The sequence below is a fragment of the Gopherus flavomarginatus genome, chromosome 1 (genome assembly GCF_025201925.1).
Source record: "Gopherus flavomarginatus isolate rGopFla2 chromosome 1, rGopFla2.mat.asm, whole genome shotgun sequence".
In the NCBI taxonomy this organism is placed as follows: domain Eukaryota; kingdom Metazoa; phylum Chordata; order Testudines; family Testudinidae; genus Gopherus; species Gopherus flavomarginatus.
Window position 1 is genome coordinate 312,177,931 of NC_066617.1, and position 19,240 is coordinate 312,197,170.

General features: G+C 40.7%; 1 protein-coding gene across 6 annotated transcripts in view; it reads right to left on the reverse strand.

Annotated features, from left to right (window-relative positions):
- Positions 1 to 19,240, reverse strand: part of RUBCNL (rubicon like autophagy enhancer) — a 39,954-nt gene that overhangs the window by 1,745 nt on the left and 18,969 nt on the right. For 4 of the 6 annotated variants that reach the window (XM_050948359.1, XM_050948366.1, XM_050948368.1 and 1 more), the window contains 9 exons: positions 13,050 to 13,135; positions 10,059 to 10,266; positions 8,966 to 9,070; positions 6,579 to 6,621; positions 6,189 to 6,321; positions 5,636 to 5,781; positions 3,618 to 3,682; positions 2,275 to 2,513; positions 1,249 to 1,310 (listed from right to left, as the gene is read on the reverse strand). In XM_050948359.1, the coding sequence (XP_050804316.1) occupies positions 1,249 to 1,310; positions 2,275 to 2,513; positions 3,618 to 3,682; positions 5,636 to 5,781; positions 6,189 to 6,321; positions 6,579 to 6,621; positions 8,966 to 9,070; positions 10,059 to 10,266; positions 13,050 to 13,135 (1,087 nt within the window). Of the gene's footprint in view, positions 1 to 1,248; positions 1,311 to 2,274; positions 2,514 to 3,617; positions 3,683 to 5,635; positions 5,782 to 6,188; positions 6,322 to 6,578; positions 6,622 to 8,965; positions 9,071 to 10,058; positions 10,267 to 13,049; positions 13,136 to 13,491; positions 13,629 to 19,240 lie in introns of those variants that run through there. The other 2 variants (XM_050948378.1, XM_050948381.1) reach the window with 2 other exon arrangements.

Sequence of the window (19,240 nt, forward strand, 5' to 3'; positions counted from 1 at the left end):
GTTTGAGTTCAATAAGTATTTAAACTAAAAAAAAAAATCTGTTCTCAATTGTTTAGGCATCTATCTTGTCATATGCAATAATCTCACCAATTCACTGATCATACATAGAATGCTCACACAGAAACAGTATAGATAACTTGCTATTTTAATGCACAAAAAAGCAGTAGGTTGTTGTTGGTTTTGATTTGTTTTGGGGGTAGGGGTGTATTAAAAAGCCTTTTAGACTATACAGCCATTACAACAAGCGCAAGATGACCACTATTGCACATTTTAACTTTCATTTGCTAACCATAACTGGGTGGAGAAGGAGTGCATCAAAAATGCTTAGTTTTGACAATAATATTTTCATCAGTCATCAAATCATTATTGTCCCTAGCCCTATAGTAGAGAGAGACTAAAAGTTTTTTTTTTTTAATTTTTATTTATTTGCCTGGTTTATAAAAGACCTCTAATTCTGTGGGTGTAAGCAACAGCATTCAGATGTCTTGTCCAGAACTCAGCTCAATATCCAAGTGCTATCATATGCACCCACAACTAATTGCAGGTGCAAAACAGAGGTCCATTATTTTTCCATTTTATAGTTATTACATTAAGCATTGCAGGTAACTGTTTGATTTAGACAAAAAATAATAAAATTTGCTGGAAGAACATCTTACTTTTCTTTAAAGCCACCAATGTTCCCTAAATCCATAGAGAAGTTAGGCTGAATGTGCAATGAGAGAAAGTAGTCAGAGCTGCCTAACTCAGGCAGAATATACACATTTTCTACAGCTTGTTTTGTGTCATTAGTTAAATGAAGATGGAGTGAATACAATCTACTAAAGAGCCATCATTTGAGCAACATATGGAATAACCACTCTAGTCACCCTAGAAAAACTTTGAACAGAAATTACATTGCTGAGGGAGGAACAATGTGAGTGTCCTTGAAGAGGAATAGTATCAGAAGGATGAAAGAAAAAATTCTGCCAAAAATAATTACACACATCTAATCATTAATCAAGTCTCATAGGGGTTTCTACAAAGGTACCGGGGGAAAAAAACAAGCTGCCTTATAAAATATATTATCACTTGACATTTGCAATAGATAAATTTGCAAGGAAAAGGAAGATGATATCAGAATTTCTGATGACCATATCGAACTAATGTCCTTAAAAAATGTGTGATTAAAAATTTTTCTGGAGGGGGAAGCTCCAGGAATAATTATTGTACTTTTACCAAGTATTTACTATACTTAATCATGCTCCATACCTTTTAGCAAACCTGCAGGTTTTCAGTAGTTTTTTAATATGCAAAAGCTGTTCTTGTATCTCCTAAAGGATGAAGGGTAGGAAAATGTAGTATTTAAAATGAAAAGCAGAGCAGCGTACTTAAACATTCAGAAGTGTTTAAGACCACTAATTTAGCCAGTGATTATTTAAAAATTAGCATTTCACCAATACAGCAGTTTTACTTTAAAATTAGGAAGAATACAGCAGAGTTAGATCAGCTATATAATGCACCAAAAGGCCTGCCCCACAAGTGAGTATGCATAGCCAAAATGCACGACCCGAAACTGCAAGTTGTTCCTGCAGGATCAAAGACTATATAGAACCAATTGCTATGCCCCAGGGCAAGGGGATGGGTTTATAAGCCCTTCCCTTGGGTTCACAAGAGCCAATAGACTTGTGCCGCACCCTTCTGTCCAACCAGTCAGCCATAGAGACACCCTCCTCTCCCCAACCCGCAGAGAGGTCAGTGTGCTCACAAGAAGGGCAGGGGGCAGTGTGAAATCCTTAGAGGAGCCAACTGTTTTCTTTCCCCTGCTGGCCAGACACAGCTGCTTCATGGGCAGAGAGTGGCAGCCAATTAAACTGCTGGTGTCTCCTGCTGGCAGGGACTTGTTCAACAGGGCACCCAAATCCCTGATAAACTGGAATTGGAAGTGGATTAGGAGAAGGCATCTCTTAAACAAGGTGGGAAATAGGTTTGGGGCTCCTAATGTCTGGTACAGAAAGGAGAAAACCCCTAGTCCCCATCCCTTTAACCCTCATAAGAGTGGACGGTGCTAGTACCAGGTGGATTGGAACAGTGGGAAAAAGGTGGTAAAGATAACAGGTGGTACAGACAACAAATGAAAAATGGCCTGCACTGGATGAGTTATTGCCGGATAGTTCCCAGATGTGTTACTTAACAAAGTGGCAACCTAATTAAACCAGATTCCTGGGGTCTAGTCTTTCTTCTGGCAGCGTGCAGGACGATGCCACACTCTTCAATTACAAAGAAGCTGCTACTTACCCTGACTCTGTTCAGTTCCTTTGCTTTTGTATACAGGGTTTTGTTGATACATGACACATTGAAGATGGGGTTTTGCCATATGCTGAGCAGGAGATGTTTGGAGAAGTTACAGACATAGTACTTTTTGAAGTCCCATTTCATCAATATTCGGGCAGGGATGGAAGTTTGTGCATAACTATGGCAACAGTCGCAGAAGTACTTCCCCAGGTAATCACAATAGCGGAGTCTCCTGATGTATTCTGAGGACGGTCAACAATGAAGATAATTCTTTAAAGAACCATTCTTCTAAAAACTATGGTATTGCCTTTTAACTGCATCAATCCAGTAATAAATAATTCAGATCTATAGAAAAATAGGCTTTTGGGGGCGGGGAGGGGGTTGGTTTTTTAAGAGGTAGAACCATGGTCAGATTTAGTATTCTGAATTAACTATAGAAAACTCTCTTTGGCCTATGCAAGACTGATCATAGTTATGACCATCAAAATTTACACAGATCCTTACTGGAAACACTTTTGGCTGCTTCCCGCAAAACAAGTTCAGGACTGGGTCTTGTGGTTACATGTGTAACCTCACTAATTCCTTTGCATAGTTATTGTGAATGATTCTCCGAGTCCCTGATGTCAACTCAAATACTAATTTTGTTCTGACAGGCATGAGCGAGTCTCTCTTTATATAATGGACCCAGTATAGCGCTTTACATTCATTTCAGAGATTTCCCATGCAATGAGACCTGATGAAGTGGATACATCTGAACATTACAATGCATTAAGCAGCTTGTGAAAAAAAAGTATCCCAACAATTCTTATAACTTCAACAGAGTTTTGTGGTCAAGTCTTTAAAAATAAGAAAACCACTTACACATCCTCTTTCTTTTTAATACCAGTTGACAGTATCAATTGGCAAGGATTACAAATTCTATTTCAAAAGTATTTTCTAATTAAGATTTATGATTTGCAGCTTGGAGACTTATATTTTACTATTAGCCTACTTTTTTTTTCTTTTTTTTTTTTAAGTTAAGCTATTTTACATCATAAATAATTTGCTTCCAGTTTTATTGTTGAAAGTCACCACTTCTAACTGTGGATAAGTAGGAGTGCTATGAAGTAGCCTACAGCTGATGGAGAAGGGCGTTGTGTTCAGGCTGTAATAACATTTCAGGTGGAGATATGATCCTATTGTGCATTGTGCTACATGCATCCCCAACCTGGAATGTTTTCTTCTAGTTAAGGTATTGCCAGAACTGCAAAATATATCCTGTCAACACAAAAATACAGGTTGGCAAACAACTGAGGATTGCTTGGTGTGATATGTCTGGGGGTTTGTGTTTGTGTTTCAATACTTACTGAGTTCTATTGGGGTTCCACAACCAGCACAAGTAAAGTTTTGTGCAGCTACAACGGCATCTCTCCTGTACAGACAGACAAAATTAAATCTAATATTTTCAACTTGGAAGTCTGATCACGTTACTCAAAAAAAAACCACAATGTAGGAAGAGAAGTCAGTTGTCAAAGAGAAGTTCTGTATGTTTGTAAGCAGAGTAAGGATAAGCTCTACCCTGACATCTGGTGGGAAGAATGTCAGAGAGTGTATTTGCATAGGCACGCCTACCCTATCCCAGACTGCTGAGCGGTGGGACTGCTTGGTGACAAATGACTCACCCTCAGTTGGGTGGTACTTGCTAGACAAGGGACATGGGTTCCAAAACCCAGTGAAGTAGAGAGGCTGGGGACAGGTATCTGTGCCTGGTGGTGCAGTCTCCTTGTGGAGCCAGAAGCACCAGTTGCACCCCCTCCTCTCTCCACTGTGGAATGTCAGAGTTGATATTTTTATTCCCTCAAGAATCTAAATACAGGTTCCTGAGCTGAATGCACTTTGGGCTAATGGTGCACTAGCACTGGGGCTCCCCCACTAAGAGCTGAGATCACTAAGAGTTGAAATCACAAAAAAGCTGAAATGACTGAGCTGAGAGCACGGTGCTAACTAGTGGGGGAGCCTGAAGATATGCTGTGGAACAGAGCAGCTGGCGGAGTGGAGCAGTTGCGGGGACGGCTGGAGTGGATCACGGAACAGCTGGGGGCAGCACAGCGGAGTAGCTGTGGGACGGGTGGAGCGGCCCACAGAGTGAGCGGAGCCGAGCAGTTTTGCAGAGCAGCTCATGGAGCAGAGCAGCTGGTGGAGCGGAGCAGTTCCTGAGGACGGCTGGAGGAGCAGAGTGGAGCAGCTGGTAAAGTGGAGCAGTTCGTGGAGAAGGCGGAAGCAGAACCCACGGAGAGGCAGGGCAGTTGGCCCTGGACCACGTAAGGTGCCCCTTTCTACCCAGGCTGGGGGGAGGGACCTCTACAGATAGACTCTCGAACTCTGGGGTGGCATTGACCAGAGACTTTTGGGTTGTTGGACTTTGGGGCGATTGGACTTAAAACCCTAAGCGGAAAAAGGACAGTGCCAAATGTACTTGGAGGTGGGTTTTTGTTTATGGTTTGTGTTATAACCCTGTTTGTGGTGTTTCTCCAATGGGATGCCGCATTGATTCCTTCCTTTATTAAAAAAGATTTTGCTACACTCAGACTCCGTGCTTGCGAGAGGGGAAGTATTGCCTCCTAGAGGCGCCCAGGGGGGTGTGATATGTGAGTGTCCCAGGTCACTGGGTGGGGGCTCGAGCCGGTTATGCATTGTGTTACTGAAACGGAACCCCTGGATACTGAACCCGGCCCTTGTTGCTGCCAACTAGAGGGGAAGAAGGGTTACATGTTATTTTAAGCTAATCTTTCTAGAATATGCAGACACTGGTACCAGAGATCATGGTATGTCAGAAGTATGATACTTCCCCAGTCTTTCTTTAAGAAAGCATAAAGGGATACTGTCGACCCAGAAAAAAGTCACATTTGTCTGAACATTTTGTACCCATTATTAATTCCAAGTTAACACACAAGATTTTTTTCTGCCAACTTCTGTTAAAACAAAGTTATCAGTTTGTTTACTTTCTGCATTTGACAGCACTTTAAGTAGAGCAAGATTCATAATTCTTCTGCGTAGTCAATCTTTTGCTTGCTGGAAAAAAGTCTTGAGCCAGCAGGGGAGCTAAAAACAAAACCCCACGATCTTCAAAAAAAGTAACTCACCATATTGAGTAACAGTACATAGACAGTGTTAGTCAGGACATAATGACTCAGTAAAAGTAGGCATTACTACATAACTTCCAGTGAAACACTGGAGAACAAGGTACTGAACAATAGGCCTCATCCAAAGCCCAATGAAATCAATAGAAATCTTTTCACTGATCTCAACAGGCTTTGGACTGGGCTTAGTGTATAACACAAACAAAATGACTAGTTCCACAGACAGACAAGTACTTGAGACTTACTTGAGTGATGGGTGAATACTAAATATTATTTGAAACCTAGGTGGGGCCCAGTCTGTGGTTCCTCTTAATCTGGCTTTGACCTTTATTTCTTCTGCCAGATTCCCACTAGACTCAAGTTCCTTTGGAATATTTTCTTTATTTGCATACTATTGAAGACAGAAAGACAGACTTAAGTGTGGAATTTAACCTGCAACCTAGTAGTTGAACAGATGCTAACATGCTTTGCAGACTATGCAATGAAATGTCACCTTCAACACTCCAACAGCTGTCAGTACAATCACAGTTTTGATACCCAAAGTCATGTTTAGTAGCAACTCTTGAAGGACTTCTTGTGTTCACAGAGATCCCATTTACATGACTTCCTACGTTGCATTAAATGCATTAGAGCTTCCTAACCAAGACAGACTCCCCTCCCCCGCAATTGCTTAAAAATAACCAAACCCTGAACACACATTTATATCATTCTAAACATCCTCTTTCACCCCATGCCAATGAGGCAGCTGCACTGAACGCTTTGAATAATAAGCACATTGTTTTCTGTTCAAAGACTTACTTTCTCCTTAGTTGTGTTCAGGCACCTAGACAGCTGAACGTTATTGGTTACGGACAGAAACTGTTTCCTGAACTCTTGGTAAAGCTTCTGCGCTGTTACTTCAGCAGAATTGCAGCTTGGATCAAAAGATAAGCTGAAAATTAAGCAAGCCAAATGGTAGCATTTCATAAGTAGATTTGTGTCCTCCACGTCCCTGAAGATTTCCCACACTCTTTCCATCCTCCTCGCCCCTCCCCACTTTGAGTCACCTATGCCCTCTAGGACCCTTGTGCCACATCCATCAAACAAACTATGTTCCCTTCCTGCCTCTTTTTAGGAGAATCACAATATGGTAGGGAAAAGTATTGCCACCTGGCTATTTACTAAGTTATGAGAAATACAAAAAGTTACCTTTTATCTAGAGATGCTGCAATATTTTCCAAGTCTTCAAGTTCTACAGAAACGGAGGAAAAATTTGTTAGCCCTACAAAAGCAAAAACCTCCACCTCCTGCCATTATATTCTATCTACTTTAGGTTCTTATATGGCTCCCATTACCGTAGTATCTGAGCACCTGACAATCCTTAATATATTTATCTTCACAAGAGCGCTGTCAGGTAAGGAAGTGCTATTATCCCATTTTCATTAATCATCATCACTCCCATAATCACATTGGTCTTTGGGGCACCATCACTGATGAGCAATCAACCAATTGTCTCCACATCTGACGATTGTGTGTCAGAGCTTGAGTCTCCAAAGTCCATTCCTGTCCACTCTATGTTGTCAGTCCATCTCTTCTTCTGTCTACCTCTTTTCCTCCTCCCCTGTACTGTTCCTTGGAGGATGATCTTGGATAGGCTAGATGATCTTGTTACATGGCTGTACCACTTCAGCTTGTGCTTCTTCATGGTTGCCAGGAGACCTTCATCACCCAATGCACTGGGTCATATGATGTTGTGGTTGAAGTAGGAGATGCCCAGGATTTTACAGAAGTATCTCATCTCTACCACCTGTATTTTCCATTCAAGTTCTGCTGTAAGGGTCCATGTCTCGCACACATACAGAAAAATGGAGATGACCAATGCGTGCAGCAGTTTCAGTTTATTTTCCACGGAGATGTTCTTATTCCTCCAAACTGGCTTTAGCATTGCCACTGCTGCTGCTGTTTGCGCAGTTCTTGCCAGAATTTCTGCCTGTGATCCTTCATCAGTGAGGATTGCCCCTAAATACTTAAACTGTTTCACTATCTCCGCCTCTTGTCCACTGACAGTGATATGTGAGCTGATCCCATCCTGTTTGTCTGTCATCAGGTTGGTTTTCTCTGCATAATTTCCATGCTGTATTTTGCAGAGGTTTCATCCAATCATTTCACAATATTGGCAAATTCATCTTTGCTACCTGCCAGGTCGTCAATGTCATCAGTAAACTGGAGATTTGAGACTGTTTTCTCTCTCTCTCTCACACACACACACACACACACACACACACACCAATGCTGACTATACATATGTAATCTTCTAGGACATCAGTCATTATGTGCTCCAAGTAGATGTTGAACAGTGTGGGCGAAAGAAAGCAGCCTTGCCAGACTCCAGCAGTGGTGCGAAACCACTCTCTTATTGTGCCATTGATGAGAACTGCACTGCTGGCCTTGGCATATAGTTGTTTAAGGGTAAGAATAAGCTTACAACCAACACTGTACATCTTCATGGTTGCCCAGAGAGCTTTGGGCCATACTCAACGCCTTCTTGAAGTCAACTAAAACATGGTGGATGTCCTGCTGGTGTTGTAAGTACTTCTCACATAGAACACAAAGATTGAAAATCTGTTCTGTGGTACTTCTTCCAGCACGAAAGCCAGCCTGTTCTGCAGTGATGATATTCTCCACTTGTTGAAAGTCATATTGAACAGAATGAAGCCACATCACTTTGCTGGGATGGCTAATTAAGCTTATGATCCAGTAATTTTGACACAATTGCAGGTTGCCTTTCTTTGGCAGAGCGATGATTAGTGACTGTGTCCACGTGGAAGGCCACTCATTGGTCTGCCAGATCTTGTTGCAGATCTTGATGAGTAGATCTATTACTATTTCTCCTCCGAATTTCATCAGTTCGGCTGGGATACTGTCAATACTTGTAGCCTTTCTGTTTTTGAGTGATTTCACAGCTGTCTCCACTTCTTCAAGCAGCATAGGAAAGTCATCCTCCCCTGTTGAATCTGGGAGATACTAATGTAGACAGCCATTTGTCTGGTGGTTTTATAGATCAGAGCAGTAATTTGTGCACCTATTGATGATGTCCCTTTCTTCTGTAAGATTGTTCCCTTCTTCCTCTTGAATTGCGTTAGCTTTTCAGATTTTTTACAGATGGAAGCACAGAGACTTCCACAAATGACTTGCCCAAGATCACACACAAAACCTGCGGCAAAGCAGGGAATTGAACTCAGGTGTCTCAGCAGCTATATAGGGAATCTGTGGTGCGTACACTTTGGGCACTACCACATACATTGCACGTGCACGTTAATATATACGTCAACTACTGGAAAGTATTCTTGCTGTAGAAATTAACTTCTGTATTATTATTACGTATGATAGAGTTTTAGCACTTACAAAAAGCTATTTCAACTCTTCCAATTAGTAGTGCACGATTACCAAGAGAGAAATTTCATCATACACTTGTGAGTTTGTACTATAAAATACATACTATGGCAACATGTAGCTCTGGAAAAGTGGCACTGAAGTAGTTAGTAAATCTATCCAGACTCATTGCAAGTTGCAGCTGCATAGTTTGAAAGTCTTACCAATAATTACAAATTCATCATCTGAGTCACTATCGCAGTGAAATCTACCGGCCTCATGATGTGACGGTGAATTTACTGATGAGCTGACCTGCAGCACAGCACAACCTTTAACAAAGTAAATGATCCATTAATAAGAGCTTCATGGAGGTATTAATATATTTAGATCTTTGCACTATTTTAAACATTCTGTCACTGTCTTCTCCTCTCTCTCCACCAAAAAAAAGCCACACACTAAATGCAGAATGAGCTTTTAGGTTGTATGTTCTTTGGGATAGGGACTGTCATTTCTTTTGTATTTGTAAAGTGCCTGACACAGCAGGGCCTGAGCTGGTTGAAGCCTGTATTAGCATTAATAGTAATGTGCTTCCCCCACTCCACACACTTCTTCTTCAGTGATTTCCTCCCCAAGAAGTTACATCATTTAGATTCCTGTTATCCTATGTATTCAAATCCTTTTTGGGACATGCCCATTTTACAAATTCATGTACTGTACAGCGTTACAATATCATAAGCCCTTGTTACCCTGACTCATACTTCATGTGCACAAATCCTGCTTGAGATTTCATCCTACTCAAATGTCTAGTGACTGATCCATGAATTAATGAAGTAAGTTATAAAGCAAATTGATGATAGTCAGACTCCATAACCCGTAATACAAAAAAGGAAGATGAAGAAACCACACATTACAAACGTTGCACTTGAAGGTGGGTTGTTTTTTTTAAATCCTAACTTGACAGTTTCACTAACAAAGAACATGAATTACAATTTCCAGTGAATCACAGTCCAGCACAAAGAACTACATATATCCCCAGGCACACTCCAAAGAGAGACTCAAACCATAAAAAAGATACACAGATGTGAATGTTAAAGAAAAACTGGCAAGCATGGGAATCATTTGGAGAATCAAATTTATCAGGGATACATCTCATGGGACAAGCGACCTTTTATTTGTGACTGTCTGGGGAGTCAGTGAAGATTAGACAGGACAAGGAATTCACTTATGAGAAACACCCATTCCAACTCTTTCTGTAGGGTATTCACACAAAGGCAGGCAAGAAAGCACTGCATTATGGGTTAACATTAAATAACTTGCCTTCATAGCCACTGTCTGAAGAAGCAGAAGAAGCAGATTGTGTCTTTACTCTGGTATAAGAGGATATTTCTGAATCAGGCTGATAGCTGCCTAGTGATCCACTGGTTTCCTCTGTATTCCAGGGCTCTGCATGTTGACTTAGGATACTGCACTTCATTTTTTCCAAAGATGCTATGATCATATCTGCAACAAAAAAGTGTGCATTCTCCTAGACGTAGAAAAGAGGAATGTTTATTACTAATTTACTTCTTAGTGTAATTAGTGTCAGCTTCTCCTCCCAACATTAACAAGCCAAGAAATGCATACTTAAAGCATACCTGGCCTTTAATTTAAGAAGCTGCAGGAAATTAAAATAAAACAATGCAGGTAAAAGGTACAGTATCCAAGAAACTCAATTTATGTCTGTCTTAATTTTTTTTAAAGCGTATTTGTTGCATTAGTTCTCTTTCCCTCTTTTAAATCAAAAGGAAGAAACGTAAAATGCTTAATTGAGTACTCTCGGCAGGTGTGTATATTTAGGCATTTTTAAGGGCATATTCCCAAGATTACAACATAAATTTTAGTAAGCATATTTTAAACCATGTAGCATATTTACTAGGATTTAATTAAAGGAGTGAGGTATATATAGACACATTAGCGTGCATATTAATTTTGAAATGGCGAGGTGTGGCAGGCTTTAATACTACTGAGAGATTCCCAGATGAGGGATGATAAAAGAAGTGCAAAAGCACTTGCCTATCTCATTGACTTAATTCTTTAATGTTTGTAAGGTATAATTAACCCCATTTTACAGGTGGGAAAATGGAAACTTGCATGACTAGATCAAAAGGTCACACAGGAAATTGTTGGTAAAGTCGGGGACAGAACTCAGATTCCCCTGGCTCCCACTGTGCAGTTGCTTGCTTGCTTGCATGCAACTTCAAGGTCTAATAGGAAAGCTCACTGCTTAAAAATACCCTCAGGATCTAGTGTTGCAACTTGTGAATGCAGATATCAAATAATCCACTAAAAAACTGAGTTACCGCTCTAAAAATGGACCGGTTGTAACTGCAACATTCTTCACAGCAGTGTAATGGAAAGCTGTAGTAATAAGCTCTACTAAACTATCATCACTTAAGAACAATTAAAAATGAAAACTTCAGTAGACATTTCTTCAACTTTTTAACCATCTTTAGGACAAAGAGGTGAACAACAGATTTTATTTCTAAACGATTCCAGTAAAATGGCATTTTCTCAACAATACAGGCCCTCATATAACATTTCAAGAAGTTCACATGGGTGCCTGAAGAAACTGTATCTTAAACTACATATTGTTCGATTATCACTACTACTTTGGTTAACAGTTTCCCACAGAAACCTTTCAACAAGATTTGGGACATACCATTAAAAAAGGAAAGAGAAATAAACAGCCATTGTTTCCTGGCGGGGAAATACTGATACCAAGGTTGTTCAGAGAAAGTTTGATGGATGCTGAATGGGGGTTAATGCCTGGTCACTGACAGATCTCAGAATAGTGCCATGTCCAGTGGTTAAGAACTTGCCTGCAAGAGTTTGTGTTGCCAAGTGGGTACTTGCATATTGAGGAACTTACATAAGCAATCAGGCTGCATTTACATGAACTCCGCTATCATTCCTTTTTCACCACCTTCCTTTTACATACTGAGCTCCTTCCCTTTAGGAAACAGCTCAGGGTCATAGAAGAAAGGTGGAGAAGACCTATTAGGTCATCTATTCCCTCTCCCTCCCAAGGCAAGACTGTAACCTTCAATACGTAGATTAGTGCTTTGTCCAATCATCTACCAGTTCCCCTGGGAGACTACTCAGTCATCTAATAGAGGTCAACTGTCAGGAAGTTTTCTCCCAATATTCATCTTATTTCTCCCCTCTTAGTTTTACCCCATTACTTCTAGTTAAACCCCTTGTACCATTCCTGGTGTCTGAACCCTTTAATATTTGTTATATTCTCTCCTCTCCCTTTCAGAATGACTGAGGACTTAAGAGGAAAGATCAAAGATGACAGACTCCTGATCATTTGTATAGAGGGGGCAGTGCTGCCTAGTGGACAGAGCACTGGATTGGAATTCAAGAGACCTGGGTTCTATTCCCTGCTTTGCCATTGATAAGCAGGATGACAAAATGATGGGGTCTAAATTAGCTGTTACCAATCAGGAAAGAGCTCTTGGAGTCATTTTGGATAGTTCTCTGAAAATATCTGCTTAAAATGCAGCAGTGGTCAAAAAAGCTATTAGAATGTTAGGAACCATTAGGAAAGGTCTAGATAACAAAACAGAATATATCATAATGCCTCTATATGAATCCATGGCATGCCTACACCTTGAATACTGTGTGCAGTTCTGGTCACCCCATCTAAAAAAATATATTTGAATTGGAAAAGGTACTGAGGAAGGCAACAAAAATGATTCAGTGCATGGAACAGCTTCCGTATGAGGAGAGATTTAAAAAACTGGGACTTTTCAGTTTGGAAAACAGATGATTAGGAGGGGATATGACAGAGGTCTATAAAATCTTGACTGATGTGGAGAAAGTGAATAAGGAAGTGTTATTTTCTCCTTCACATAACACAAGCAAAACACAAATCCTGTGCTATACTTTCACAGAATAGCATGAAATAATGCAGATAAAATGGAGGTTTAGGAAAGGGGAAAACGTTTGGAAAAGGTTTGGAATGAAAAGGGAGTATTATATTCCCTGAAGTGAGTGAAAGGAGGGTGTGTAGATGGGGCAATATTGAAAAGTTTGGGCTGAATTTTAATTTGTAAGAATGCTCATTCTAAAACAGAATAAAAAAGAAAAAAATAGCAGGTTGTAAAAGACTAATTTTGGCATCACTAAAATTTGTTCTTCTAAAGCCAATCAGAAGGAATCAGTTCTATGTAGCCTGACTAGCAAACAATCAAGTGTAATTATTCACAAGTGACTATTCTGTACTAGAGTATTGGTGCAATAGATCCATGACAGCAATGCTCTCACCTTCTCCACATCTACAGGAAGCATGAAGATATTCTGCAAGGAACGGTTCAAGGAAATAGCTCCTATGCTTAAAGCTGAAGTAGCACCTGTAGGCATAACAATAAACATTATTATTAGTTATTTGTTTCTTTGCACTAGCCACAATGTGTTAAGTGCTTTCCAAGAGAAAAAACTTGCCCTTGTTTTCCAAAACTGTCACAGGGTGTGAGAGGGGGGAAGAATTATCAAAGGTAGAGTTTGAGAAGTCTTTGTCTTTGGAAAATACAGACAGTACTTAAGTTATCCAGGCAACCTGGAGAAAGTACATCAAGTTTAGGGGAAACAAAACTTAAATACACTGCAACACATAACTTCATTGTAAATCTGCCTCAGAATTCTAAGCAAAACCCAAAGCTGTTCATTTAGTCCACTACCAAACACATAAAATACCACCACACTGAACTACAAATAGAGGAGTGTGGACCCGAGCAGTTAAGAAAAGCCATATGGCAAAGCCAGGATACTCCATATGCTAGCCTTGGAAAACTTCATGTGTTATTACAGTAAGCACATGGAAAGTTAATGGTGCTCAGAACTGTTAGCTATTGGCTGGAAGATAAGACTCACACTAGCACAGTACATGTTCCAGTAAGGGGTCTAATCATACAGGGGCCAGCTGCAGACAGTGTGGGTGTTGGTTTCATATGTATGTAAGAAGTTCAGAAAAGTTTGCTGTATATTTCTATATGTCTCGAATCTCTACTGCATGATAGCATATGTAGGACCACCATATGTAGAGATGCAGCATTTCTCGTTTTACAATGTAGCAGCTGCCAGTTTTCGTTTTTACAGTGTTTACTGGTGATTTTGATGAATATGGAAACAAAAGCACCATCCCATCCCTTTCAGCACCTTTTTATGACAGAGCAGAGCATATATTTGTTTCTCTATAGTTCTTGAGTACCTACATTCAATCACATAAACATGATGTGCTGGAATGGGTCTTAATTCTTGTTGAAATTAAAGCCTCACCTTCATTAAAATGAGTTGGCTCATATTCTAATACGTATTTTATATTCAAATCCCTAAGAACCACTACTGCAAGAAATTATCCAACTAATATTGACAAGATAGAGGGGCAAGGGGATAGTTTATATATTCACAACACAATAAATAAAAGGCGCATATGATAATAAGACCTGTGCTTACCACTACCTTGACCACTTTGCTTGTATATTGTTTGTCTGTTCCCTACTTTGCATGTATTGACTTGTTTCAGTTAAAAAGACTTTGGGGCAGGGCCTGGCTTCTTATGTACTCACATAGCATCTGGCACATTCTGGGTATACCACAATATAAAATGATTTAGAACGTCCAGACGACAAGCAAACGGTCTGTCTTTTTCAAACTAAACCATCGCCACCATAGATTCTCTGCTTAAAATGATGAACTATAATAGACAGACTGGCAGCTCCAGGCACCAGCGCAGCAAGTGCATGCCTGGGGCGGCAAGCCACGGGGGACAGCAGTCAGGTCTGTCGGTCCCACGGTTTCGGCAGCAATTCAGCGGCGGGTACACCGAAGGTGCGGGACCGGCAGATCCCCCACAGAACCACTGCCAAATCCACGGGACTGGCGGACCTCCCACAGAAACGCCGCAGAAGGCTGCTTTACTGCCATGCTTGAGGCGGCAATAAAAATAGAGCAGCCCCTGTGAACAGAGAGAGACTCCTGAAAACACATAACAATAGTTTATGCAAATCATCTCTTCCAACTAATTAGCACTGAACATTTCTCAATACGTTAAGCATTTTTATTTGGCTATAATTGGACACTTCACTTTGAATGGTCCTTTAGAATGTGTTAACTATAATATGTGCTAACTACTTATGCTAAAATGTTTGATCTTGTATTTAGCTTTAACACAGATCTGAAGAAGAGCTCTGTTTAAGTTCCAAAGCTTGTCTCTCATCAACACAAGTTGATCCAATAAAGATATTAACTCATCCACCTTGTCTATCTGGAACCCACAGGGCTACAACACTGCATACATTGAAGATAAAGTAATCCTGTCCTCCCTATCTTACTACAAAAGGGTTCCATTTCTCTCTGAAGGAGCTTAGTTACGATAAGGTGGGGAAAGACAAAAAAGACCAAACGCAGCATCACACTAAGAGTGAGTATTTTCCTTTTTAGAAGTCTGCCTTCTCATTCAAGTTTTAACTCAGCCAAGTTTCACCAAAACATTTGATTAAACTTATAACAATCTAAAATTTTTACTTCCTTTTCAGATTTTAACATCTTTGCAGCCTCAACTTACATCTGCAACAGATCACTGTATGCGCTGTTGCAGTATGAGTGAGCTAGCCGTACTTTGTAGCTACCAAGAAGGATAAACGTCCACCGACCTAGTCAGGTAAATGTGTGGAAAGAGAGAACTGTGCCAGCTGGCTATAACAGCAGGGTTGCACACACAGTTTGTAGGAGGAAGCTAGGTGGGGCCTGACAGCAACATGTTGCAAACTGTGACAGATAAAACTGTATGCAGTGTTGTAGCCATGTGGGTCCCAGGCTATTAGAAAGAGAAGGTGGGTGAGATAATATCTTTTATTGGACCAACTGCTGTTAGAGAGAGAGAGAGAGAGAGAGAGAGAGAGAGAGAGAGAGAGAGAGAGAGAGAGAGAGAGAGAGAGAGAGAGAGAGAGAGAGAGAGAGAGAGAGAGAGAGAGAGAGAGAGAGAGAGAGAGAGAGAGAGAGAAGGTGATCCAATACAAGAAATTACCTCACTCACTTGGACAAGATTGTCAGTTTGCTTGCTAAGCACTGTGCATCACTGCTCTAACCCTGCTGGGGTCTGGGAAAGGACATTTCAGACAGTCACATTAGGAAACTGGTTACTCTGAGTAGCCTAGGCAAAAAATTAAACCTAAAGGGAAGTAACAGCCATTTTGCTTGCCACACACCTATCACCTCAAAGACCAGAAAAAACCATTCATTTAAACAGTTACCTAGCAAAGGTAGAGATTTGCATTTCAAATTAAACTGTACTGAAGTCATGGGTGCAGGGGCACCCTAGTGTGGCCCTTTTTAATCAGAGATTTTTGGAGAGGTCCTCAGAGGAAGTTTCACAGGATAAGTAGAAAGAGTTTCATAGTTAAAAAGAAAATTCCATTAAAAACCAGTTTGTCTGGATTTAAACATCAAGGCTTTCATTTTCCTGGTTTTTTTCCTTAGCAGTGGGAGACAGGGCAGCAGGAATCACATCAACATTTAAATGGTGGGGGTGGATTTTAGAGAGGGACAAAGCTTGCTTTCAGGTAGGAATCAATCTTATCACATCCTTCTGAGAATCAAAGGTAAGCTCAGCATTCAGGCTAGGTAGAGAGTCCCTCCTCCCCTCCCTCTCTCTCCCCCTCCCTCCAGATATTCTTGGAAGTGGTTGTGAATGGCCCTGTTCCACTAAGAAACATCCCTTCTTAAATACGGTCTATGCTTTTTTTCCCAAGTGCCCAAACTGAGACATTCCAGTCCCTTTCCCCAGTCAGATGTCTGAGTAGAGAGTTCATTATTCCATGGGATTGAGTGCAGTTGCAAAACAGTCAAAATTGATGATCTGGGGGCTTTTCAATTATAGTCGTTCAACAAGGTATGAAGCAGCTTTCCTGGGCTGGGCACCAGTCTAGAATGCAGCGCAACAGACTGGCCTTGACAACATTTTTCCAGCACAGAATGCAAAATTGTAGTCAGCACACAGAATGGAAGAGATTGCAAAAACAGAAGTCATAATTTGACAAAGACCTATTCCACTATGCATGATAGGTGGAGCCCTCCATAGATACAAAAATTGTATCTGCATCTGATCCGCAATCTGCAAAAATAGTCCGCATATATACACATCTACATCCACAGATATGGAGATCCATGGATTTGCAGGGCTCAAATGATAAGACCCTAGCACCTGATGGGCGGGGAGGGGAGGGAATTAGGATCTACAGTAATATTAACACAGGCAAGGACATTTTTTGAGTGTCGACTTCATCTTTAGCACCCCTCTCCCCTCAATCCGTTCTGGCATTTGTTTTCCAGATGACCACTACACTAGCCAACATCATCAGACTCATGAGACATGCCAAAAGCCTACATTGTTTGCAATAAGACAGATAGTTCCATGCAACTTTAACGCATAACAATCCCTGGCAACAGCTTGGAGACTTGGCCAGGATTAAACTATTCAAACCTGCATGACTAGCTGTACTTGGTTACAAACATGAGTGTAGTTTGTTTCTTCCCTTGTCTACTCCGGAGAGGATCCAAATATGTTGTGGCTGGTTCAGTGAACAACTGTGAATAACTGGATCCACAATCGTCAGGCCACATTAATCAACTGCTCACAGTATTTATGAAACTATATGTCCCAAATAACTAGTTATTGTTAAAGTCCCTGATCCTGCAATGGGGTCTGCCCATTAAGGAGCTCACTGCAGGATCAAGATGTTTTGAATTAACATGACATTAGCCATTTACAGATATGAGAGACTAGAGTACTTGAGGGTGGAGCCACAGAATCTGTCACATGTACAATGTTGATTTTAGAGTAACAAAAACAGAAACAAATCTGTTTGAGGGGGTTTGGGGAGGGTGGGGGAGCAGTTATTTATGACACCAGGGCAGCCTGATTTTCCCACTCTTACACCAGAAATTCACACCTTGTCAACCTTAGGTTTCCTGGACCACTGAGGAGATAATACAATTATGATATCAGATACCAATGAAAGGAAACCCGATTCACTGATCAGAGGGGTAGCTGTGTTAGTCTGGATCTGTAAAAGCAGCAAAGAGTCCTGTGGCACCTTATAGACTAACAGACGTATTGGAGCATGAGCTTTCGTGGGTGAATACCCACTTTGAAGAGGGTATTCACACATGAAAGCTCATGCTCCAATACATCTGTTAGTCTATACGGTACCACAGGACTCTCTGCACTGAGAGTTTCTGGCTCCTCGGAGACCTTCAGCAAAACAGAGTACAAAAGATTTGATATTCTTGAGATTTCTAAGATAAAAACAGAAAAAAAATCAAATTCTGAAGCAAGAAGACTTACAGTTCAAGCCTTTTTTCTAATCACAAAGAAGGGGAAGAGAGCACAAACCTCCAATTCTCTCCACCTTTAGGTCTCCTTTAAGTAGAAATCAAATCAGTTACCATTTTAGTTACCTGTATTAGAGTAGCAGACAGATGTCTTAACTGAGATTGGGCCCCATTGTGCTAGGCACTGTACAAACACATCAAAAGAGACAGTCCTTGCTGCAAATAGCAGCTCACTATCTAAAGGACAATACAGACAAATGATGGGAGGGGAAACGAGCATGAAGCAACTTGCCCAAACACACACTGGAGGCCAGTGGCAGAGACAGAAAGAGACCCAGGTCTGACTCCTAGTTCAGTGCCCTGTCCACTAGACTAGATCATGCCATCTCCCCTAATGTCACTACTTGTCCTGCACCTTCATAATAGAGAACTTTATTTTCCATTGGTGACAGTCGGGGGACTGTACTATTCATATGACTAAACGAATAAAAACTGAAGCTTATTAGCAGCAATGTATTTAGAACAAGGGGCTTCTGCAAAACTCTTCTCCCTGATCCTATTTATGTGCTCACAAAGAACAGTGGGGAGTAACTGATGAGAAAATAGATTCCTATAAAACAGAAGTTCTTTAACATAACAATTCCAGGAGGCAATGCTCCAGAACAAGTAAACTTAGTATATGCACTTTCTTAGGAATAAATACGTTTTCTTTTAGTAACAAAATATGTGTATATTGCAAATATAGCACAGTGTTAAAATTTGTATCATTTGAAGGAGATGGATGACAAAAGAAGAGCTTTTGGTGTTAGTCTAAAGATAACATCCCTTTGAGGATACCTGCCTTTTGGTGAAATCTAGTCTATTCCAAAAGCAAAATATATATATATATATATTCTGCAGAAGGTATAAGTCTATTGTGGCATAGGATGATACAGCAGTACCCACAAAGGAGATTAATTCCCATCAGAGTCAGAGAAATCACCACTCTTTCTTGCAAGCAATTTGGTGTCAAACATCATAAGGGTCTCCCAGGCAGCCCCTCCAGCACACCGTTCAATCATTAGCTAAAGCAAAAAATGCCAAGATTTACTTTATTTGCTTTTAGCATAAGGGAAATTCTGAGA